Genomic DNA, 26,374 nt, shown 5'->3' with positions numbered 1-26,374 from the left:
CATCCTCTGGCAATAATGGTTGCGCATCACTCATTTCTTCAAACGGATGTGTGAATAACTCCTCTGACATACCAAGTGAAGCGGCTGTGGTGCTAGTGTTGGTGGTGGTGGCAGGCGGGTGAGTGGTATCTTGAGAGGTGCCTGAAGCTAAGCTGGAGGAGGATGGTGCGTCAAGGTTCCGAGCGGAAGCTGTAGAAGATCAGGTGTCCTATGTTAGCCAGTCAACTATGTCCTCAGAACTTTTCAAGTTCAGGGTACGTGGCCTCTGAAAACTAGGCATTATTCTAGAGCCAAAGGGAATCACAGCACCACGACCACGATGGCCCCTGCAGGGTGGCCCTCCTCTGCCTGTCATTTTTTTTGGATTAGTGGTACTATGCGTGCAAGCTACTGTGAGACCAGATATGAGAGATATGAGTGGCACTGTGCATTGGCAGAGGTTGGCAGAGTACACGCTGTAGGCCTGACACACCCGCTTCAAGACAACTAACTGCTATTCAATCTATAACAGTAAAAAAACGTTTTTTTGTTTTTAAATGCACGCTATTGTGACACCAGATATGAGTGGCAAAGTGGACTGGCAGAGGTTGGCATAGTACACGCTGAAGGACTGACACCCGCTTTAAGGACACTGACTGCTATTAGCTTACAGTGAAACATTTTTTTTCTTTTTAAAGGCACGCTATTGTCACACCAGATATGAGTGGCAAAGTGGAATGTCAAGCTTAAGCTATTGTGACACCAGATATGAGTGGTGGCACTGGGCAAGTGGGCACAGTATCCACTGTGAGCCTGACACAGAAGCTGGCAGACAACTAACTGCTATTCAATCTATTACAGTGACAAATATTTTTTTTTGTTTTTAAATGTCAAGCTTAAGCTATTGTGACACCAGATAAGAGTGGTGGCACTGGGCAAGTGGGCACAGTATCCACTGTGAGCCTGACACAGAAGCTGGCAGGCAGGCAACTCTAATTACATTACACAGAAAAAAAAAAGAAAAAGACTGATGTTTTAGCCCTAAAATGGGCTTTTGGGGTGCTGTCCTTACAGTAGAGATCAGATGAGTCCTTCAGGACTGTAGTGGACACTGAATACCCTAGCCTAGCTATCAATTTCCCTATCAAATGAGCAGCAGCTACACTTTCCCTCCTCTATCTAAGAATGCAGCTTCAGAATGAATCTAAAATGGATGCTGTCCAGGAGGTGGGAGGGTCTGGAAGGGAGGATCTGCTGCTAATTTGCTGGAATGTGGCTGCTGACTGTGAGGCACAGGGACAAAGTTTACTCAATGATGACGAATAGGGGGCGTATCGAACCGCGCATGTGTTCGCCCGCCGTGGCAAACGCGAACACGCTATGTTCGCCGGGAACTATTCGCCAGCGAACCGTTCGGTACATCACTATTAGCAAATATGCAAATACTATGTGGCCACCATATAAGCTCAAATAGGAGCTCTCCGTGTAGTATTGGAACCCCCTACATGGCTAGAGCAGGAGAATGCACACTTTGGTCAGCACTATCTACTTGACTTGATCTGGACCCCCCAATACTTACAACCAGAACAGCGGAAACCCTTATCCACAACCAAACTCTCATTATTCTCATTAAACTGATTCCTCTTCTGCAACTGTCACTAGTCTAATACTATCCTTACCTTTTTGTGTCATTTTACCCCACTCCCTCTAGCATGTAAGCTCATTGAGCAGGGCCCTCAACCCCTCTGTTCCTGTGTGTCCAACCTGTCTGGTTACAACTACATGTCTGTTCGTCCACCCATTGTAAAGCACTGCGGAATTTGACAGCGCTCTATAAATATCATAATAATAATAATAATAATAATAATAATAATAATATATGTGGCGCACTTGGTCACCCAAGTTGCTGCACCCTGCTAACACTCTGGAGTATGTCCCACTGCAAAGTCAACAGTACTTTACAAAATATATCCAGTTTACATCAGAACAATTAGAACATGCCAAACCAAACAAAATGTTTCTACATGCTCAAATGGGAAAAAAATATCTCAGCACATACTTTACAGAGGAACAATGGAATAGGGCAATAACACAAACTAAAAAAATCAAAACACTGCTTAGACCACCTAGAGGCCTCATATAGGCTGTGTTCGCATTGGTATCTGACTCCTCAAAAGGCTAACCATATTTTCTGTTTGTGCCACAAACTATCTTCCTTTTGGGCTCAGATTAAAAACATCATACAGCCCAATTCGGGACAGGAGCTCCCTCTCCTCCTTGAGATCTATCTATTACATGTACTACCCACAACACTCAGACATACCGAAAGGTTTCTTATTATACAAATCTTAATAGCTGCAAAAAGATGTTTAGCAGGGCAGTGGAGATCACCAGAACCCCCCACAAGATCTATGGTGGTAGATAAATTAAATAGAACTATGCAATATAAGGAAATTATCCATTAACAGACAGACTCTCACAAACTACATGCCCATATATGGATAAATTGGCACATGGTGGAAGAAGGGTCAGGAATTAAGGCCAAAGTGTAAGACATTCCTAAAGAGGAAGTCATTGTTTACAATAAACTAACAAGTCCTCTGGTCGGTCAGAGGTAATGGGGATAATGTAAGAGTCGGAAGTAAACATGTATATTGAGTAAAGATGTCCCGAACAGTTCGCCGGGAACTGTTCGCCGGCGAACATAGCTTGTTCGCGGTCGCCGCGGCGGGCGAACATATGCGATGTTCGGTCCGCCCCCTATTCGTTATCATTGAGTAAACTTTGACCCTGTACCTCACAGTCAGCAGACACATTCCAGCCAATCAGCAGCAGACCCTCCCTCCCAGACCCTTCCTCCTCCATGACGAATAGGGGGCGCAACGAGCATCGCATATGTTCGCCCACCGCGGCGACCGCAAACAAGCTATGTTCGCCGGCGAACAGTTCCCGGCGAACTGTTCGGGACATCTCTAATGTTGAGTTGTCCCGTTTTGCTAATTAAAACCTAGGGAGGGGCATTGGGCTGGTACATCACTGACAGAAAAGTTGAATTTGCTTAGTTGAGAACGTTTGGGATATTTGTGTTTTTCTACATTTTATGATTTATCCCTTTTATGATTTTTTTTCTAACATTCATTATTGTTTTCTCAGAAAATGCTGTGATGTCATAATTGCATAATGTAAACTACAAAGCACCAAACTGTTTATGATATTACCTTGATACAATACTGTATTTTCTATACATTTTCATCTTAATTGGTATGTCTCTTGGCGGAATTCAACTTATATGTTGCTATTGTTTTACTTTTGCATGTAAAAACTCAATAAAAATTATACACTGCACTATATATATCTTTTTTAAATTCACTATGGTTTTCTGTCAATTTGCACTTTGCTGACTAATACCTGGTTTTGCTACTCATGCGTCATTCACTTTACCCATATTGGCAGAATTGGGGAAGTTACGAAACACATAAAGAAGGATGTTAAAAAACTACATATAACACTGATGATCTAACATTAGTAGAAAGTAGGAAAGATTCACAAAGCGGAGACTGGCAAAAAAAATTAAAACAAGATTAATTTGAAAAGGAAAAGGTAAAGAAAAGTACAAGGACTGCACAATAGGCGAGCTGGAATGCAGAGTCAAAGTGAAGTGGTTTATGACAATGTGTATTATAAAGGTAAGTGCGGGGGATTTTCTTGAAGTGGCTGGTAAAATGTTCTTTTTAAAGGGAATATATCTGAGTGAAAATGTTTGCCTTTGATATTATTCTGTATATGATTCTGTATATGTTTTTGTGTGTGTATTTATTAAATCTTGCTAAATGATTTTATATGTTTAGCTGCTAACATCTGATTCTCAACAAAACTGCCTTTCATTTTGAAGACATCATTGTTTGAATTTGTTATACATGTATGGAATTTGGACTAGTGATGACTTTATATTAAAATATTGGATATGAGGTAAAATGACAAAAGACAAAACTGCTAGTAAGTAGCTGAAATACAAGAAGACACTATGATAATTAGACATCATGTGGGATACAAGGACAAATCTTTCATACTAATAAAAATGAAGACTTTTTTTTAGAAAACCAGCCATATTACTAACATTTTTTTTCCTATTCTGTGTGTTTGTTACTTGTGTCTCTGAAAATTGTTCTTTAGAGATCTTCTCTCTACCATCGCACTCTAGGATAGACAAGTCTTTGATAGTGAATTATTTGTGAAAGTGACAACTGTTTACCTTCCATAATCATGCATTTCTAAAAATGTTTTAGTGAGTTTTCATGTGAAAATTACAGAAAAAAAGACAATTCAATAGTTCACTGTCTGTGTTTCATTGTGTTTCAGAATAGTAGCAGAGAGTTTAATAGTGTACCTCTCTGTAGGGATTTCCAAAGAATGATCAATGCATAGTATTATTTAGTTATCTATTATTGGTATTTATGAAGTGTCAACATATTCTGCAGTGCTGTACAATTGGGAAAAGGACAGTATAATATAAACAGATTAATACAAAAGGTAAAGAGTGAAAAAAGCACAAAAAAAGCAACAGGTAAAAAGTCGGACACATTTAATAAATTATACTGAAAACTTGACAAAAAAAAGTGCAAAGTTTTATACGCTATGATAAATCCTTAATTGTTTTCAAGAGCTTTGTCAATTTATCACTGACACTTTTATATCTAATTTGGTTCAATTTATTAAACGTCTGTGTTTGTTCATTTGTTGTTCCCTGTTATTTTTGAACGTAGGCCATATTTGAGGTGAGGTGATGCAATGCATTTATAATCATTCCACTGTTTTATCCAACGGAAGAGTGTTTTGATTTCCTTCTCGTTTTTCCATTTCTGTAAATTTGATGGTCACACATTGCCTCAAAGTGCTAAACAGATTTGAAATACTTTTCATACTTTCCAAGTGTCACCACATTGAAACACTGGGTGATATTTATCAAAGTGTTCTGAAAATGGACAATTAAATTCCATCATTATTTGATAATTTATAATAAAGTGTTCTCAAAGGAATTATTTTCACCAAAGTAAATTCAGGAAGTTTGCACAGAAATTAGTATTTTGGAAAAGGGCCATATTAGAGTGGCAGAATAAAAGAGAAGTGAAACAGAACACTTTTCTGTCATAAAATATGATGAAAATTTTTGGAAATCTGTTATGTAGACAAAAAAGTTGCATATATTCAAACATTATGATTAGAGCGCAAAAGAAAGAACAGAAAAAAAAAACGCTCTAATAAAATGTTTCAAAAGATTTCTGAAAATTAGACTGTATTAATGCCATCTTTAAGGAATAGGGTATTTTCTCTTTTGCCTCTGGGGATCGGAGCTCCTGAATTTAAAAGCTTTGAATATGCAGGTACAAAAAAACAGATCCTGCGTTTAAACTCCCACTACTCTTGGGCGGCAGCAACGACCACAGTACACATCAGCCCCAATACATACAGTAAAAACAATAAAAACCAAAAGAAGTTACCTGCGCTCTTCCCAAATCCCTATGCATATTTAAACAAATAGAGGTTATCTAGTTGCTCCAATGGCCATGAGAGTTAAGCCCACCTGCCACGTTAAGGCAAATCTCTCAGATGGGTCCTACACTGACTATTCACCTTGCTTCCTTGAGCTTCTGGCAAAAATGTCTCTAATGATTTATTTTGTATCACACAGCTATGTTACAATGCTGCTGTCCAACCCATGTTTTCTTTATTAAGGGCAGGGGCGTATTAGCCGCGAGGCAAACAAGGCATTTGCCTTGGGCGGCATTTTCCAGGGGGCGGCAAAAAAAGCCGCCCCCAAATGCTCAAGGCAAATGTCTTGTTAGCCTCGCGGCTAACAAGACATGCTGGGCGGTCGGGCGGCGCTGGCGGGCGGCTGGCGAGGGAGCACTTCCTCTGAGCTGTCTGCTCAGCTCCCTTGCGCGCCGCACAGTGAGGCTGGGAGCCGGAATATGACGTCATATTCCAGCTCCGCCTCCCAGCCTCACTCAGCGGCGCGCGAGGGAGCTGACCAGACAGCTCAGAGGAAGTGCTCCCTCGCCAGCCGCCCACCAGCACCGCCCAGCAGCCACTGGACCACCAGGGAGAAAGATGACTGCCCCCCCCCCCCCCAGCATTCCCAAAGGTAAGGAGGCTGGGGGGGTTAAAGTAAAAAGTAAAAAAAAGTGTTAATGTGAGTGAGTGTGTCTGTTAGTGAGTGTGAGTGTGAGTGTGAGTGTGAGTGTGTGTGAGTGTGAGTGTGAGTGTGTGTGTGTCTGTTAGTGAGTGTGAGTGTGTGTCTGTTAGTGAGTGTGAGTGTGTGTCTGTTAGTGAGTGTGAGTGTGTGTGTCAGTGTGTGTGTGTTTGTCTGTTAGTGTGTGTGTGTCTGTTAGTGTGTGTCTGTTAGTGTGTGTGTCTGTTAGTGGGTTTGCCTGTGAGTGTGTGTGTGTGTGTGTCTGACTGTGTGTGTCTGTTAGTGTGTGTGTTTGCCTGTGTGTGTGTGTGTGTGTTAGTGAGTGTGTGTGTGTGTGTCTGTTAGTGTGTGTGTTTGCCTGTGAGTGTGTGTGTATGTTAGTGAGCGTGTGTGTCTGCTAGTTTGTGTCTGCTAGTGAGTGAGTGTGTGTCTGTTAGTGTGTGTGTTAGTGAGTGTGTTTGTCTGTTACTGAGTGTGAGTGTGTCTGTTAGTGTGTGTGTGTTTCTGTTAGCGAGTGTGTGTTTCTGTTAGCTAGTGAATGCGTATCTGTCAGTGAATGTGTGTGTGTATTTAGAATGCGGGGCGGGGTAAAGGTTGGGTGGGGGTGGCGCGCGGGGGGGGGGGGGTGCCTGAGTTTTGTCCTGCCTAGGGCAGCACAAAACCAGGATACACCACTGATTAAGGGTTGATAAACATGTAGGGGTTTATAAAAAATACCCCTCTCAGTCTCATTAGAGATATTTTTGCCAGAAGCTCAAGGAAGCATGTGTCCCTAGTATCTTAGTATCCCCATGTCTTCCAGTGTCCCTGGTGTCTCTCAGTGTCCGTAGTGTGCTAGTGCCTCAGTGTTTCCTAGTCTCCCAAAGTACCCTAGTCTCCCAGTGTCTCAATGTCTCCCAGTGTCTCAGTGTCCCCTAGTATAAAAGAAAAATCTCAGGCACTCAAGTCTCCCCTATGTATCACAGTATCCCCTATGTATCAGAGTGTCTCAGTGCCCCATGTCTCCCAGTGTCCCTGGTGTCTCTCAATGTCCGTAGTGTCTCAGTATCCCTTAGTCTCTCAGAATCCCCTAGTGTCCCATGTCTCACAGTGCCCCCAAGTGTCTCAGTGTCCCCAAGTATAAAATAAAAAAAACTCAGGCACTCACTGTGATAGATTTAAGCAGGTTTATCGGACACCGTAATGTTTTTTTTTTTTTTTTTTTTAAATTAATAGGCCTATTCCATGGGCCTGGGCCTGGAGCTGCAGCTCCATCAGCCCCTATGTTAATCCGGCACTGGCTACACTATACAGAGCAATGGGAGGCTGATCTAGGAGATATGAAAACAAAGAAGGAAAACTACTGTCCCGTCTATCAGGAGTTCAATTAAAACTTAACATTTAATAGATAATCACTTAGAAGTATAAATAAATATATGTGGGAAAAATATATAAGATGTAACAAATATGCTGCAACTGATTGTTACTAATTGAAATCTTCACTTGAAGGGTAAAAGGTGTTGGCACATACAAATATTGTGCCCATTAGTCTATCTGCTGAGGGGAGTGTTGCCTAACTAGTTTATTAGGATTGATAATAGATATTAGAAGATATTAATATTTCCTAAATTCTGTTATTCTGATATCCGTAATTGAATATTTATTTGAGTATACAAACAATTGCAAACAAATAGAGAAAAATAAGTAGTATAATAGAAGGGAAATGATGTAAAAATAATATAAATATTAACAAAGTATATAGAATAAATGTGCAATGAAACACTTGCTTTAGATTAAATATTTACACTCATCTATACCACACAACCACGTGAAATGAAATTTAAAACAGTGGAGCACTTATTTTCCTTCAAAGTGCAAATTATACATGCATACTAGTGTACAGTATAGTGACTTTGTAACTTAACTTTGTATTCCAATTTGAAATAGTACTGTCTTTTTACCTTTAAATACAAATAAAGTGCATATAGTGTAACCACACAAATTATGAAGTGCTAATGGAACACTCACATGATACAGAGCTATACAACCTAGCTTTGGTGTAAAGGGCCTTTAGGTCCATTATGGGTGACAACTCCCCTCTTCAGTTCCCATTCTTCCCAGAGCTTATAATACTCACAAGTGTAGAGCCTGTGACCTAGTTCAGTAAAAAGGCTTAGTATAGTTTGGATGGAGGAATAAAGCTGATGCTATACCTTTAAATCTTCAATGAGTGAGATATCCCTTTAAATGTGGGATAAATATTCAAAGTGCAAATGAATGCTACATAGAGAGTAAATAGACTTGTATAAAAACTCTAAACCAAAAAATAAAAATAAAAATATTAAAATAAATAGAATGAAAAAGTGAAGAAGAAAAATAAAAAAATATATAAATAAAAAGTAAAAATGTAAACAATGGATGGATATGGAAACCAAATTCCCAGCTGGATGTGCAGCAAATATGTATGAAACAAGTATCTAGATCCCAATAGAATGAGGGGTAAATGATACCTGTTCCAAATAATATACTTTGTATGATGAAAGATAAAAGTAACAAATGGTAAGCAATACAGAATGAGGAACTGTTAGCTTAGGCAATGAATACAATGTATCGCTGGTAAACTGAAACACAAAACTGGATCACTTCATTCAAAAAATGCCAGTTTATTTCATACTTTAAAATAGCTTAAAAGGAGGGCGGAGCCTGACTGGCAAGAGGAGCAGACGTGTGGGCCCTGAGCTCCTGCTAAACAAGCAACAAAAGCGGATTTAACCCCCCCCCCCCCAAAAAAAAAAACAGAGATCAAACCCACTGACGGGCTGTGCACAACCCAGAGGGAACACAGAGATAAACCCCAAGACCTTAATCTGCGGGAGACCGGAGAGACGCCGCTGTAGCCTACTAAACCGGAGCGGGGGAGAGGCGGCCGACCTCCCTGCTTCCGGGAAACAAACAAGACCATGCAAGCTTCTACCACCCCCCCCCCCCCCCCCCCCCTTGGGTTATCCCGGTTCCTACTCGACTGCCCTACGCAAACAACTCTACATGCGGACCTCACGCGGGGCCCAAACAAGCAAAGAGACCCGACCCAAAATGGCGACTACCACATGGCCAGCAGAGTAGGCAAACAAACAGCGTGAACCAGCCCAGTGCTCTGTGGACCGCATGTTGCAGAGACTAAGCGAGCACTTCCACCAGCTATGGGTCAAACTGGAGACCCACATAATCTCTATAGCGCCCGATCCCCAAGATGGAGGACAGGGTGGCAAGAAACGGAGGGTGAGGAGGACCCCCTCGTGCCTAACGCACCCAGACAAGCCTGCACCTCACATTGCTGGCCCACCTGGGCCGAGGGCCACCAAGGGCACGACCCGAAGGCACCACCCACATGGACGGAGGGGCGGCCACCACAGAAGGTGGCAGACCATCAGCTCCCCCTGTTACTCCTGCCATGGGATGGACCCAGCCCAAAGAAGTGCCTGGGTCCGTGGAGTAAGGATGTTGGCCTTCATCCCGGCCCGGGGCTGGAGAGAGGACGCACCTCGCCCCGTCAAACAACCGCCTATGTACCCACCCCTGCAGCAAGAGCGGCCAGTCAGGCACAAGGACCAGAGCGATCCGAACAGAACAAGCACCCGCCTCCCAATGAACGGCGGACAAGCAGCTATGACACAGTATTCCCGGCGTATACTGGAGAAGGGGGCTACGTGGTATACCACATCAGTACAGACGCAGACCCTCATGGTCCGAGCAAATGGTGGTACAACAACCGGGAAGATGCCATGCCGTGCCACTGCACAACCTACCCCTTGAGACATACCAGAGGCATCGGCTGAGATCAGTCTGTCTTCCATACAGGACTTAATTAGCTGGACACTCAGAGACACAATCGTACCTACCTACGTAACTAACCCTAACCCACTTTAATACCTATGCAGCCTTAGGTTTAGCGTTATATTCTCTATTTTGCCTGACCTACATAACTTTGTTTTATATTTACCAATGCTAAAGCAGGGGCGGGCTGGGCCGGGGGGCAGGGAGGCAATTGCCCCCCAGGCCGCCCGAAATTCTTTTAGGACCGGCCGCGGCGGGCCAGCCCTTTAAATGCTGCAGCCGCCGAGCGCTCTGTAAAGAGCGCTCAGACGGCTGCAGCTGCCTCTCCCCTCCCCTGTAGGTGGCCGAGCTGCACTCCAGTCCGCGGTCCCGGCCGGATTGATGGGAAGGTGCACACTGAGTGTGCACTTCCTGTCAGTCCGGCCGGGTACAGGAAACAGAAACTCCTGTTCCGCGCGGAACAGGAGTTTCTGTTTCCTGTACCCGGCCGGACTGACAGGAAGGTGCACACTGAGCACCTTCCTATCACTCCGGCCGGGACCGCGGACTGGAGTGCAGCTCGGCCACCTACAGGGGAAGGGGTAAGAAGAGTAAAAAGAGGGGGGGGGGGAAGAGTAAAAATAGGGGAGGGGGGGAGAGTAAAAAGAGGGGAGGGGGGAGAGTAAAAAGAGGGGAGGGGGGGAGAGTAAAAAGAGGGGAGGGGGAGAGTAAAAAGAGGGGAGGGGGGAGAGTAAGAAGAGGGGAGGGGGGAGAGTAAGAAGAGGGGAGGGGGGAGAGTAAGAAGAGGGGAGGGGGGAGAGTAAGAAGACGGGAGGGGGAGAGTAAGAAGAGGGGAGGGGGGAGAGTAAGAAGAGGGGAGGGGGGGAGTAAGAAGAGGGAAGAGAGGGAGTAAGAAGAGGGAAGAGAGGGAGTAAGAAGAGGGGAGGGGGGATAATAAGAGGGGGAAGTAAGAAGGAGGGGAGATAAGAAAAAGAGGGGGGTAAGAAGAAGAAGGGGGGAGTAAGAACAAGAGTGGGGAGTAATTAGAAGAAGGGGGTAAGAAGAAGAGGGGGGAGTAAGAAGAAGAGGGGGGTAAGAAGAAGAAGGGGGGTAAGAAGATGAAGGAAGGGGTAAGAAGAAGTAGGAGGGTTAAGAAGAAGAAGGGGGGTAAGAAGAAGAAGAGGGAAGTAATAAGAAGAAGGGGTAAGAAGAACAAGGGGGGAGTAAGAAGAACACAGGGAGGAGGGGGGGGTAAGAAGAACACAGGGGGGGTGAGAACATACAGAGGGAGGAGTAAAAAGAACACAGGGAGGGTGGAGGGGGGATGAGAAGAGCCCAGGGAGGGTGGGTGAGTGTGAGAAGAGACCGCTAGGGGAGGGTGGGGGAGAGGAGAGACCACTAAGGGGCAGGGGAGAGCTCTAAGGGACAGCTCTATAGGACAGGGGGCAAGACAGGGAGCTCTTTAACACTACGCGCACACACACACACACACAATGCATCCCTATACATACACAGAAACAGAACATGCTTTCCTTACACACAGAGACACACACACAATGCAACCCTTACACACAAAGACAATGCATCATTTGCACACATACACAGAAACATACAATGCAAACCTTTACACACACATGCAAACACACACACTGTTTTTCTTACATACACACAGAAACACAATGCATCTCTTACACTCAATGCACACACATACAGACACACACCTTGCATCCCTTATGCATACAAACACAGATTCACACAATGCATCCCTCACACACAACCAAAAACGCATAATACATCCCTCATACACAAATACACACTGCTTCCACTACACACAAGCACACTGCATCACCTGCACAAACTGGTATCCCTATACACTACATACCATAAGCACACATATTAGATAACACATAACACATCCCCTACACACTCCACTCCCTGTGAGCGAGCTCATGGGTGGGTGGAACATATAAGTGGACTTATGAGTGGGCCTTATGGGCATACTCACCGTCTGGCACTGGGGCCCAGACCTTGAGCTGTGTAAGAGGCCCCCAAAAAATGGAGCTGCTTCCAATTCTCCCAGAACGTTGAATTTTGTGACCACAGTTGCAAACAGCCTCCAGAGGTCCTGTTCTACACCAGACCAGTGGAGCCAAACTGCAGCCCATCATCATCCTCATCTAATTGTAAGTAGGCAATCTAGTATATTATTAGTGACACTAATCTATAATTTACCTCACATTAAAGGGACACTATAGCTTAATGAAGTGGTTGTGGTGTCTATAGCTGGTCCCTGCAGGCTTTTTAATGTAAACACACACTGTGTGCAGCACTGGTGTTAGTTCATATGGCAGATCATATGGGTGGGGCATTGTGATGTCACATGGGGGGGGGGGGCGGCAAATTTATATTTTGTCTAGGGCGGCAAAAATCCTTGCACTGGCTCTGATCCTGGGCAGGTGCACCAGTCTACTGGTGACCCACAGGAGGGGAGTGCACTGATTGCACTGCACTCTCCTCCTGCCCAGACCCGTCTTGACCGCAGTGCAAGTTCCCTCTGCCCCTAATTTACAGTGGCTCACACTAACAACAAGCAGTGCCTGGAGCCCTTTGCAGAGACGGAAACAAAGAGGTTCTGCGGCAGCTGGCCGTCCTGCAAGCATTACATTAAACAGCTGTTCCCCATGCAGCCACAGGTGGCGTTGTGCTGGGAGACTGTGATTACTCTTCACTTCCTCCCAGCCTACAGAGCAGCGCATGGGCGAGAGAGGAGGAGGCATGATTTAATCTTGAATAAATCCTCTAAGCAAACCTTTATAAATTTGGGGGGATCAGCTCTGTTTCCACAGTTTATTGGTGTTTACTCTCATCTCTGTATTAATATTGAGGGATGTCTAAGTAGTAACATCAGTGTGTGTCAGCAGGGCCAGCCGTTGGGGTGGGCAAGCTGTGCGGTCACGCAGGGTGCCATGACAACAGAGGCACCCGGCGGCCAACACAGCTCACAAGTTGGGTACACCAGCATATTTAATTTAAACGATTCGCTGGTGGTCCACTGGTGCGCACCAGCAGTAGGTGCAGTCAGATCATATCCTCTCCCTCGTGGTTCCAGCGCTCAGTTAGTGAGTCAGAGCACAGGCTCAGAGATTCTCAGCCTGTGCTCTGACAACATTGAAAGTCAGAGCCGTGAAGGAGCGGGTATGGCAAAGAGCTACTGATTAGCATAACATCAATATCCGTTATAAAACCAGAAAAAGGTGGGCATGGATGGTGAACTGATTTGGTGGCGCAATGGGCCACTTGACTGGTTTTGCCCCCCAGGCCTAAGGCTGCCAGCCCTCCCCTGTGCTAAAGTGTGGTTAAGCTAGTCTAAATACCTAACTAACAATGTATACCTATAGATATATACAGGCATATATCTATATGTATACCTATAGATATATGCCTGTATTAATCGTAAGAAATTAACCTAACTCAAGCTCTGACCAAGCATGTATGTAGTATAGGTGTCTACGTACAGTCGAAACTACAATGCTGAAACTGCTTATACTCCTAGACCATATTTACAATCTACTACAGTATTCGTATGCTTAAACCTGTTTTAAATGTAAAATTGTGCATGTTACTCTTGTGCCCCGCATGTTCCGCATGGGAAAAGCTGGAGGACTGCCTTTGGGGCACCTCTCGCCTGTTTATGTTACATCTATGAGCTACAAAAATAAAGAATTTAAAAAAATAGCTTAAAAAAGTTAAATATAATAAAAAATACAGGTCAAAATTGATTCAAGGATGCATTACCAGACTGATGTACTAAAAAAATAACAGCAAGGACCTTCGGATTGTTGCAGATGGATGTGGATTATGATGATCCGTATTACAGCTGCCTGTGAGGACGGCGTCAGTCTGCGAGCATGTCCCGAGCAGGAGCCTCCCTTCAGGGGACGTGCAGAGCAGACTAACGCCGTCCTCACCGGCAGCTGTAATACGGATCATCATAATCCACATCCATCTGCAACAATCCGAATGTCCTTGCTGTTATTTTTTAGTACACCAGTTTGGTAATGCACCCTTGAATCAATTTTGACCTGTATTTTTATTATATTTAACTTTTTTAAGCTGTTTTAAAGTATGAAATAAACTGGCATTTTTTGAATGAAGTGATCCAGTTTTGTGCTTCAGTTTACCAGCGATACATTGTATTCATTGCCTTAGCTAACAGTTCCTCATACTGTATTGCTTACCATTTGTTACTTTTATCTTTCATCATACAAAGTATATTATTTGGAACAGGTATCATTTACCCCTCATTCTATTGGGATATAGATACTTGTTTCATACATATTTGCTGCACATCCAGCTGGGAATTTGGTTTCCATATCCATCCATTGTTTACATTTTTACTTTTTATTTATATTTTTTCCATTTGTCTTCTTCACTTTTTCATTTTATTTATTTTAATATTTTAATATATTTTTTTTGTTTAGAGTTTTTATACAAGTCTATTTACTCTCTATGTAGCATTCATTTGCACTTTGAATATTTATCCCACATTTAAAGGGATATCTCACTCATTGAAGATTTAAATGTATAGCATAATTTTTTCTCCTCCATCCATTAGTGCTTTAGCTATTAGTCACTTAGCCAGCTCCTGGTATTTACACTCTTTCAGAGAGGTATTTTCTTACGATCTTCATAGGTTTTTAGTGAATCCCTATTAGTTCCAGTTCTAGAGCAGTTTAGTGCAAGTCCGTCTCCCTCTCCCCTGTGTGGTACATTAGGCACACCATAAATGTTTTTTTTTTAGTATAGTTTGGGACTACACCCACTTCTATGTGAATGCAGGGATCCAGATAGGTACTGTAAAATAATGACTTTATTAGTATATCTATTAAAACAATAAAAGTTAAAAAATACAAATACCAGTATATAACTTTGAGTCCTTTCAGATAATTCTAGAAACATGTTTCACCGTTTTCCTGGCTTCCTTAGTCTAGTTAATGTGGCTCCTCTGGTTCCTGATGTCTAAATACCCTCCTTATTCTTCCTAATCTTATGCGGCTGGTGCTTGTTGTTTGTAGCTTCCCTTTCCTGTCGACGCCAGGTTCCAATCTCTGTGGTATAAACTTGCCTCTTACCTGTCCAGGAGGCGTTGTGATCCAAGCCTCGGTTTTGTGGCGTGATCGAGGGGGAGCCACTTATTGTGATCAAGGGACCGCAAAAACAGGGAGTTCAAGCAGCAGACTACCTTATCCACTGTATGACACACTTGAGATCACCTTTGATAGTGATATATTTATATTATTTAGTGGGTTAAGAAACTGTCTGTTGAGCCTGCTCCGCGGCCCCAGCTCACACTAGCACCCATCAACGAGCACCAATCGACCCAAGATGGGTAAATCTAGGAGACCCCACACGCCGGGTCCCTCACAAGCTGGTTCGCCGGGTCGCACCTCGGGCCCCATGGACGGCTTCGTTTGCACGCTGCGAGACATGCGGTCCGCACTGGCCGCAGCCAAAATGGCGCCGGCCTCCCCAGGAGCTAGCAGCAGTGACAGCCAGACGCAGGGCTCACCCAGGGGAGAATCATTTACCCAAATTGCATCAGATGTGGCCAAGATCACAGCCAATATGCTGTCCCGTGCAGACAAAGCTGAGATGCTGGCAGAAATTAGGACTGCAATCAGGGAGGAAGTTATGGAGGTGAGGAAAGATCTGACAGCCCTTGAACACAGGGTTGAGGCCCTAGAAGCAGACAGAGCCCAGACTGTGCAACACCAACAAGCCACTGCCACTGCTACCACCAGACAGGGCAATGTTCTACTAGATCTTAGGAGACAACTAGAAGATCTGGACAACCGCGGACGGAGAAACAATATCCGCATAAGGGGCCTACCCGAAAACGCGGACAAAACGCTGCCAGAACTCCTGACAGACCTGTTTACCCATATTCTGGGAGACAGAGCCCCAGAAGATTATGGCATCGAACGAGCCCATAGGGCGCAGCGACCCTTGTCCCCGGAGGGGCCATTGAGAGACCTAATTTGCTGCTTGCTCTCTTACGCCTTAAAAGACGACATCATGAGAGCAGCGCAAAATCAGCAGAACATCGCCTTTAGAGACGGACAGGTCTCGCTTTACCAAGATCTCTCCGCGCTCACGCTGGAGGCCAGGAGGGCACTGCGTCCAGTAACCACCATCCTCAGGGAGCGGAGGATCCCATACAAATGGGGCTTCCCCTTCAGCCTGCAGGCGAAGGTGGGCTCTACCTGGCATATTATCCGCTTGCCTGCAGATGTACCACGCTTCATACGAGCCACTAGTCTACCCACAGTGACGGTATCCAACTGGGTCCTGGAGCGACGACCACAGCATCCACGAGCCGCCAGCGACAGGCCGGGCACGGGCCTCACAGGTAGCGGGTTCCGGCGGGGTGGCCCGGACAGACATGAAGAATAATGGAGTCCTATGAACCTGGCCCCCTACCTCTCATTCGGCTACCCCAACCGCTGACCTGCCACCTCACCAACGACCCCCCAGCCAATACAGAATTAAACCATGCAACGTCTCGGAAGGCCTGGCCACCAACCATCGGAAGCACCAGTGGGTGTCGGACACCATGTGATGGCATGGACCCCCACGCACCTGGTCGAGCCACGGCACACCTTGGTATGTACTTGATTCCCTGACCTAAGCCCGTAAAACGGGGTTCTGAACCACATTAGCAGGGGGTGGCCTAGCCGGAGCCTCACACCCAGGGGGGGGCCCTCATGGGACAGACTTTGCTTGGATATGCCACGCTAGGACTCGCAGAACACTAGCTATCTTTGGGTGGGTGGGGAGTGGGGGTGGAGGCCGGGGGACTGCCGCCATACCAGGGTTGTACCCACCGCTGTGAGGATTAACTCCCCATGCTCTAGCCTGGCGGGTCCGACCGATTCCAGCACCTTCTGGACAGCCGAGGGTTTTTCAGGTGCCACCGAAGAGGGGTTACGGGGGGCTCCTTGGGAGGGGGGGGGAGAGTGGGTGGCCTTGCTCCGCAACTGTTTTATTATGATTGTTACATGGGTTCTAATGTTTGAAAACAATTGCTCAGGCGCTGTAAAGTATGTATAGCAACAGTAACAAACTAGCGTGAAACTAGGGGCCCGAGTCAGATAGCTCACACGCAGGCCACGACAGGGAGGGACGACAAAGGCGGGTGGGGTTTCCGGGGCGGAAACATGCTCGGATAGATCTACAAACTTACATGATAGGTGAGCTGGGAGCCAAGGGAAGGGATCGCCACGACATTATCGAACGACCCAGACCAGAAGGACCACATACCGCAAGTAACGGACTCAAGTTGTATATACACTCGGAGGCCACCGAGGTGACACCCCTAGGGGACCAGACACCAGAGGGCGTCAAAAACCGAGGCGAGTCATAGTTGCCTTACTCTCGGACAGACTTTCCCCCTCCCCAGACACCGGACAGACCTAACGCCCACACCCTCAACCACTGACGCACACATTCCCACATACACCCCACACATAACGCTGATAGCGATGGGCTCTAACTATAAGCCGACACCACTGACCCTATGGTCTAACAATGTGAGAGGCCTAAACATCCCCGAAAAGAGGTCCCAACTACTTCGCACACTGTGGGCAGAGCGCGCCTCAGTGGCGTTTTTACAGGAAACTCATTTTCAGGGCGCAGAGGCGCCGACCGTGAGAAACGGGCGTTACCCCACAGGATTTTATGCCAATCACCCAGATGGGAAGAAGGCCGGAGTAGCAATCCTACTCTCCAGTACAGTCCCATTCGTCTGCACAGAGCAGAAGCTGGACCCCGGGGGTAGATACATATTTATCAAAGGAACAATTGCACAGACCACCTACACATTTGCCTGCTTGTACTCACCTAACCGACGCCAACACGTCTTCTTAACTAAGACGCTAGCCTTACTAAACAAATTCAGAGACGGCCTTCTGATTGTGGCTGGTGACCTCAACACTCCCCTTGACTCCAGATTGGAAACATCTAGGGGAGAAACCTCGATACCAGGTCATTGCATACGCTCAACAGGGAGGGCTTTAGCCCGGTGTGGCTTGGCAGACTGCTGGAGGGTGGCAAACCCCAAGGGCAAAGATTACACCTTCTATTCGGCTGTACATCAGCGCTACAGCCGAATTGACTACACCCTAATGGCACAAGAGGCCTTAACACTACTCCAACGAGCTAGCATTGGGCTTATCGCAGACTCTGACCACGCCCCTATTACAGTACAAATCCAGTCCCCCCTACATAAATCCGCAGAACGGCAATGGAAGTTAAATGAAAACCTATTGCTCGACCTGGCGGACAAGGACCAAGCCAGGCAAGCTCTGACACAATACTTTGAGACTAATAACACTCCAGATACTCCCCCCCTAACCTTCTGGGAGGCACATAAATGCGTTATCAGGGGCCACTATATCAAAATATGCTCACAGCGTAAAAAAGAGCGCACACAACAATTGTCCACCCTAAACGCACAAATCGCCACACTAGAGCAGGCACACAAACAAAATCAGGGGAGGACGAGTTCCACCAACTGACGGAGCTTAGGAGGCAGAGGCGGGACATACTAGCCAAGGGTCTCTTGCGCACCCTTAGAAAGTCGGCTCGGCACTTCTTCGAATACTCCAACAAAAGCGGTAGGCTTTTAGCCCGACAACTCCAAGACAGACAAAGGGCGAACCACATACACAAAATTAAAACAAGAGACAAGACCGAAACAAGTTTACCCGACGGTATCCAATGTGCCTTCGTGGACTACTACACTGATTTATATAACATCCCCCAACCCACAACGGTCGCCGCACATACTCAACGCCGCAACCAAATTTCGGAGTACTTAGACCAAAACGTAGAACGACAACTAACCCCTGAAATGTTAGAGGAACTAGAACAACCCCTCACGATAGAAGAGTTAGCAGCAGCATTAAAAATCTCCATGTCCCACAGGGCACCCGGCCCGGATGACCTCCCACTGGTATACTTGCGTACATTTTGCGACCTCCTACTGCCGAACCTCCTACGAGGTCTTGGCTCACTTCAAGACGGGGAGCTGTTTCCCACTGACACACTAGCGGCCATAGTCACGGTAATACCCAAGGAAGGCAAGGACCCGACGAACTGCGCTAGCTATCGCCCCATATCCCTGCTCAATGCAGACCTCAAGCTGTTCGCCAAGACACTAGCCCTGCGAATCGCGAAGCACCTACCACAACTAGTACACTCGGACCAGGTCGGGTTCGTCCCTGAAAGGGAGGTAAGGGATAACACCATCAAAGCCCTAAACAGCACGGTCGCAACACCGGGAGCTACTCCTGCTCTCGACGGATGCCGAGAAGGCTTTCGACCGAGTGGACTGGGTGTACTTGGAGGAAACACTCACACACATGGTATTCGGCCCACACATGCGATCTTGGGTCCTTTCCCTGTACACGAGCCCGACGGCTCGGATTCGGGTGAACGGAGCTCTGTCCGCCCTCTTCCCCATTCGAAATGGAACCCACCAGGGTTGCCCGCTGTCCCCCTCCTGTTTGCCCTCTCCCTGGAAACCTTCCTGGGGGCAGTCAGACGGGACGGGGGTATCATGGGATTCACTGTCAGTCGACGAGAATATCGGGTAGCCGCATACGCGGATGACATGTTGTTTTTTCTCACCCTACCGCGGATCTCACTCCCTAATTGTCAGGATCGGGACAGGGATCCAACACGCAGAGTACAAACAGGTACAGGATACGTATACCGGACCTTAGAATGGCCGGACTAACGTACGGAGAGTATAGAGAATGGTCAGAGACAAGCCGAGGTCGAGGGAACGAGAGGACAGGTAAGCGAGGAACAAGCCGGGTCAAGGATAACAGAGGTAAACAGAGTAAGTCAAACAAGCCGGGTCGGAACCAAAGGGATAACAGGAAATACCAGAGCACTGTGTGACTAGACAGGCTTGAACCACGACAGGGCAATGAACAAATGGGAGAAGCAAGTTTAAATACCCTGGCTCGGAGGGAGAGACACGCCTCCGACGAGATCTGATTAGTCTCTAAAGGATTGAGTGACAGGTCGTTCCGGGCTGGCGTCATGACGTCGGTTTCCGGACGTCCTGCTACAAAAGGAAGTGACTCCCTCGCGGCCGGCGTTTATGTGACCGGGAGGACCGTGAGGAACAGAGGAAACAGCCCGTCCGGACGGATAGACGTCTAAGTCTCTGCCTCTCTCGGAGGTAGAGACCTCAGGTACCCTGACACTAATCTTATGGCCGCATTCCGAAGATTTGGCTTGATATCTAACCTTAAGCTCAACACTGATAAGTCAGAGGCCCTTCACCTACCAGGCCCACAGGACCCCTCACCGATGCTATATACCCAATTCCGCTTCAAGTGGTGTCCCACTAAATTGAAATACCTAGGCATATGGCTACCTAAAGACATGACCCAACTGTACTACCAAAACTACCATCCACTGCTACAAACGATCCAGGCAGATATGAGAAAATGGGCCCCTCAATATATATCTTGGTTTGGACGCATTAACGCAGTCAAAATGAACCTACTACCCAGACTGCTCTACTTATTCCAGACGGTGCCGATCACGGTCCCCAGAGCATTCTTTAGCTCCCTGATGACCGCCATCCGCAGATTTGTCTGGAATTTGCGTTCAACACGCACCAAGAGAACAACATTGGAACTGCCGAAACCGTTGAGGGGAGCCGGCCTTCCCTCAATTGAGACATACTACCGGGCCGCACATTTACACAGGCTCACAGACTGGCATGCACAACATCCCACAAAACAATGGGTTACACTGGAATTAGAACAGTTGGGAGGGCAAATACCCCCCAAATTATGTCTACACACGGCCGCATACGCAGACCTACAAACCAAAAATACCTTAATAGACGCCACCCTAAGGGTCTGGACGGCAACCCGATACCGCCTGCAACTCACCACTTCACCCAGTCCCTTGAACCCCCTCATACATAACCCGGACTTGGCAGATACGCTTACGCGCGGTGATTTAGCCGGACTCCAACCGACGGACTGGTTATATATACACCAGTGGCTCAGTTCCAACGGTCTCAAAACACTCGGAGAACTATGCCCCGACAGAACACCTACATTCCTTGAACAGTTCAGATACCGCCAAATAAAATCATAGTACTCATCCCTGTTGGGTAAGGGGCACTTACACAGACTCTTAACCGACTTCGAAACCCTATGTGTGCACCGCACACACATCACCAGGGGTATCTCAACTCTGTACACACTACTCATGACCCAGACGAACAGGGACGTGGAGCTTAGGTTCAAGGACCACAGGGAGAGGGATGCGGGAGAGACACTCACTGCACAAGAATGGGACAAGATTTACACCCTCACGCACAAATGCTCTATTAGCTCAAATTTTCAGGAATTAAACTATAAAGTGCTAACACGCTGGTATAGAACGCCCGACACACTGCACCGCATGCACGGTACCCCGTCAGACGTATGCTGGCGATGCGGCACACAACCTGGCACTTATGTCCACATGTGGTGGTCATGCACGGTAATTGCCCCTTTTTGGGTACAAATTAGAGGAGAGATCAACAAAATCACAGACTCCGATATCCCCCTCGCACCCTTAACGATGCTTTTGCACCACACCCGAAGCACACTGAAAGCATACAAAAAATCCCTGGAGCTGCCGCTACTCAATGCCGCCAAATCCCTCATCCCGAGGATGTGGAAACAGCCAAGTGCGCCCACCTTGAGGCAGTGGGTGGCGGCAGTGGAGGACATACACTCAATGGAGACCCTGACGGCCGACCTACACGGGAGACCGGAGCGATGTGCATTGACCTGGTATCCATGGACCACATACGTGGCTGACAGAATTGCAACCACCGAGCCAACTTAGTTGAAACTCGCAGAACATCACGACAAATACCTTACCTCTCATAGGCACAGACACGCCCTACCTACTAACCACACACAGACAACTGACAGTTTCCCCTATGACCAAAACTGACATCGGAAAGACATAACATCCACTCGGACAAACTACCCACACCACCGGGACCTGGAGCAATCCAGGACGGACAACTTGAATCAGCCGGTAGCACAGAGACAGGTTTGAGACATGGGCTCACTCGACTCCCGGTAAATAGTAAGACCCCAAAGCTCATGCAAATAACCCCTAACACCATACCTGTCGTCCAATCATAAATATAGCACTTCAAGTAGCACAGTGCACGTAAAGGATACGAAAGAAGCTAGGAAAGTATCCCAGTGACAGCGTACCAAACACGGACAGCTAGAATCGCAGTATAAATCAGTTAGAGCCCGAGGTGGCTATCGCCGCAAAGACCTGGGATTCCGACCTAGCTTCGTAAGAGCGCTATGTAACCGCAGGCACTAGCCGCAACAGTTAGAGGGTCCAACAGAAAGAACCTACAGACGGGTCTATGTAGTGGGAGGAGCATAAACTTGTTTGCGCAATGTTGTTCATTCAGACTAAATGTACTTTACCTGACTGACTAATGTGACATTATCTTTTGAAAAATCCAATAAATAAAGATTGTCAAAATAAAAGAAACTGTCTGTTTCGGCCGTGATCGACACACCTTTTTATATATTATAGCATAGGTGCCCTCGAAAGCAAAGATTCAGCTACCTAATAGGTTTTTATCTAAACTGTCAATTATCAATTAATTTTGCAGTTATATGCCATCTGTACCCTTACAACTTAGACTTTATACTTAGGTTTTTTTTCAGCTTTTTGCCCTTGAATGCAGCTTATGCACCTCGAATGTAAGGGACCTATCACAATAGAATATATTAAACACACATATTATCCCAAATATTATATCAAAGTACCAAATAACAAACAAAGAAATAGTTACATTTTTGAGAATCAAAAATTTCTTAAACACTACTCTATTAAAAAGTTCAACGATAGTTTCTAAGCATATGGAACAAATGTTCTCACATGCGAAGTTTAAAAAAATTACCTCCAAGGCCAATAAGTTGATTGAGTTGATAAATGGCAAACCATTAAAAATAATAAATACCTTGAATGAGGAGTTAGGATTGGAGATTTCAGAACTTGAATGGTGTTCTTCTCTACGACAGGTATATAAAGATATACATTGCCTTAATTTAATACAATGCCAATATAAAATCATGCATAAATGGTATTAAGCTCCATCCAGATCATCCAAAATGGGTGTATGGGAGTCTGCCTGTGGCCTTTGTGCATTGTGTTTATGGTAAAGCTATGTTTCCTGACTGTGTGTGTATGACGAATCTCTTCTGGTGACTATCACAAGGTGAGTAAAGGGGTACCAGTGGCAGGGAGAATGTGACAGGGCAAAGGGAATAAATGGGACAGGGTGGGGCAGGCGTGAAAGAGAATGAGGAGTATGACATGGTTTGATGAGGGAGTGTGACATGGTGGGTGGAGGTAAGTGTGTCAGGGCAATTGTGGCATGGTAGGAGGGATGAGTGTGACAGGAATAAGGGGGATTAATGTGACAGGGTGAGTGTGGCAGAGTTGACAGGATTAGAGGCATTAATGTGACAGGATAGGTGTGGCAGGGCTGGGGGGAGAGTGTGGCAGAGTAAGGTCAGGTGAGTTTTGAGGGGTAAGATTAACAGGATTAGGAGTGGTTAATGTGAGTGTGGATGCATGAAGAGGCTGACACAGGGATGTGTCTACAGCTAGGCAAACAAGGCATTTGCCTTGGGCATCAATTTCCAGGGGGTCGCAAAAAACGCCACCCCAAATGCCCAGGCAAATACCTTGTTTGCCTTGTTTTATAGGAGCCCAAGAGCTGGCCGGCTGGCCACCATTGGGCTCCCCCAGGACAGGCGGCCAGTTATTTCCTGGGCGCACGACCCGCAGTAATGCCGGGAGCCAGAATATGACGTCATATTCCGGCTCCGGCATCACTCTGTGCCGCGCAAGGGAACTGAGCAGCGAGAGCTCAGGGGAAAGTGCCCCCTCGCTGCCTGCCCACCAGCCTGTACATCCGGCCTCTCCCTGCCCATCAGCCCCTCCTGGACCCCAGGTGAAAAATCCACCCAGCTATCCCAAAAGTAGGGAGGCTGGGTGGATTTCATATTTTAAAAATAATAACAATAATAATTGTGAGTGGGGGAAATGAATATGAGTGTGTGTCAGTGAATCTGAGAGAGAGTGAGTGAGTGAGTGTGTCTGTCAGTGAGTGTGTGTCAGTGAATGTGAGTGAGTGAGTGAGTGTGTGTCAGTGAATGTGAGTGTGTGTGTGTCTGTCAGTGAGTGTGTCAGTGAATGTGTGTGTGTCAGTGAATGTGAGTTTGTGTGTCAGGGAATTTGAGTGAGTGTGTCAGTGAATATGAGTGAGTGTGTGTCAGTGAATGTAAGTGTGTGTCTGTCAGTGAGTGTGTGTAAAGTGAATGTGTGTGTGTGTGTGTCAGTGAATGTGTGTGTGTGTGTCAGTGAATGTGAGTGTGTGTCAGTGAATTTGAGTGAGTGTATGTGTCTGTCAGTGAATGTGTGTGTGTCGGTCAGTCAGTGTGTATGTGTCGGTCAGTCAGTGTGTATGTGTCAGTGACTGAGTGCGTGCGTCTGTCAGTGAGAGTGTGCGCCTGTCAGTGAGTCTGTCAGTGAGTATGAGTATGTCATTGTTTGTCAGTGTACATGAGAGTGTGTGTCTGTCAATGAGTGTGTGTGTCTGTCATTGAGTGTGCGTCTGTCAGTGAGTGAGCGTATGTCAGTCAAAGTGCGGCCTTGACAGGAAGGGGTGGTAAAATTTAAATTAGGGACGTGCCCGAACACTGTCCTGCCTAGGGCAGCCTAAATACACCACTGGGCTGACAGTGTGGGATGGTGGCGGCAGTGTAGGGAGGGGTGACAATGTGTTTGGAGGTGACAGTGTGAGGGGATGCTAACAGTGAGTCTGGGGAGGCTGACAGTGCGTGGGAGTATGGTGACACAACATTGTTGTGGGTGACAGTGTGTGGGGGCGATACTGTGTGTGAGGGGGTGATCCTCTATGTGAGAGGGTGATGGTGTGAGGGAGGGAGTGTGATGGTGTGAGGGAAGGGGGTGATGGTGTGAGGGAAGAGGTTGATGGTGTGAGGGAGAGGGGGTGATGGTGTGAAGGAGAGGGGATGATGGTGTGAGGGGGGTGATGGTGTGAGGAGGAGGGGGTGATGGTGAGAGGAATGGGGGTGATGGTGAGAGGGAGAGAGGGTGATGGGGAGAGGGGGTGATAGTTAGAGGAAGAGGAGGTGATGGTTGAGGGAGAGGGGGTGATGGTGAGAGGGAGTATGGTGAGAGGGAGAGGGGGTGATGGTGAGAGGAAGAGGAGGTGAGGGTTGAGGGAGAGGGGGTGATGGTGAGAGGGAGAATGGTGAGAGGGAGAGGGGGTGATGGTGAGAGGGAGAGGGGGTGATAGTGAGAGGGGGATGATAGTGAGGGGGATGGTGAGAGGGAGGGTGATGGTGAGAGGGGGTGATAGTGACAGGGGGATGATAGTGAGGGGGATGGTGAGAGGGTGGTGATGTGAGGGGGTGATGGTGAGAGGGGGCTTAGAGGGAGAGGGGGCTGATGTTGTGAGAGAGAGGGGGTGATGGTGAGAGAGAGAAGGGTTGATGGTGAGAGTGAGAGGGGTGTGATGGTGAGAGGGGGTGATGGTAAGAGGGAGGGGAGTGATGCTGAGAGGGAGGGGGGTGACGTAAGAGGGAGGGGGTGATGTTGAGAGCGAGAGGGGAGTGATGGTGAGAGGGAGAGGGGTTGATGGTAAGAGGGAGGGGGTGATGGTGAGAGGAAGAGGGGGTGATGGTGAGATGGAGAGGGGGTGATGGTGAGAGGGGGTGATTTTGAGAGGGAGAGGGGATAATCGTGAGAGGGGGTTATGGTGAGAGGGAGAGGAGGTTGATGGTGGTGGGAGGTGATGGGGAGAGGGAGGGGGGAATAAATAACTTTTTTATTGCCTGGTGGTCCAGTGGGCTCCCTGGTGGTTCGGGGGTGATATCCGGTCTGCGGCTCTGCAGTGTGCAGATCTGCAGACCATGTATCTCATGAGACCCGTCAGAGCATTGCCGTGGTAACCCGCGCCAACGCTCTGATTGGCCAGTTCTCGCGAGACACATGGTCTGCAGCTTTGCACACTGAGGAGCTGCAGACCAGTGTCTGCGATGGGTGCTCTTTGGCCGGGCAGACTGGAGGGGCCTCGTACCCGGCGGCATAGTGAGCATGGCGGTTTAGGCGGCTGCCTAAATCACCTAATTAGAGAGCTGCCTCTGTCTGAAAATTAGAAAATAAATGTCTGGCAAGGGCGGGGCCGGGCCGCTGGGCCGACAGGACACCATCCACATGGGCTCCAGCAGCAAACAGCCTGAAACAGCACCATACAGG

General features: G+C 47.1%; 1 protein-coding gene across 1 annotated transcript in view; it reads left to right on the top strand.

Annotated features, from left to right (window-relative positions):
• Window positions 1-3,574: 3,574 nt before the first annotated feature.
• The window catches only part of LOC134601288 (C-type lectin lectoxin-Phi1-like), an 82,644-nt gene continuing 59,844 nt past the window's right edge, over window positions 3,575-26,374 (top strand). Inside the window, exon 1 of the mRNA XM_063445762.1 lies at window positions 3,575-3,665. Coding sequence (XP_063301832.1) covers window positions 3,620-3,665 — 46 coding nt within the window. The 5' untranslated portion in view covers window positions 3,575-3,619. The remainder of the gene's footprint in view (window positions 3,666-26,374) is intronic.

Source organism: Pelobates fuscus, chromosome 3 (assembly GCF_036172605.1).
Source record: "Pelobates fuscus isolate aPelFus1 chromosome 3, aPelFus1.pri, whole genome shotgun sequence".
Lineage (NCBI taxonomy): Eukaryota > Metazoa > Chordata > Amphibia > Anura > Pelobatidae > Pelobates > Pelobates fuscus.
This window is presented reverse-complemented; position numbering and strand designations above follow the sequence as displayed.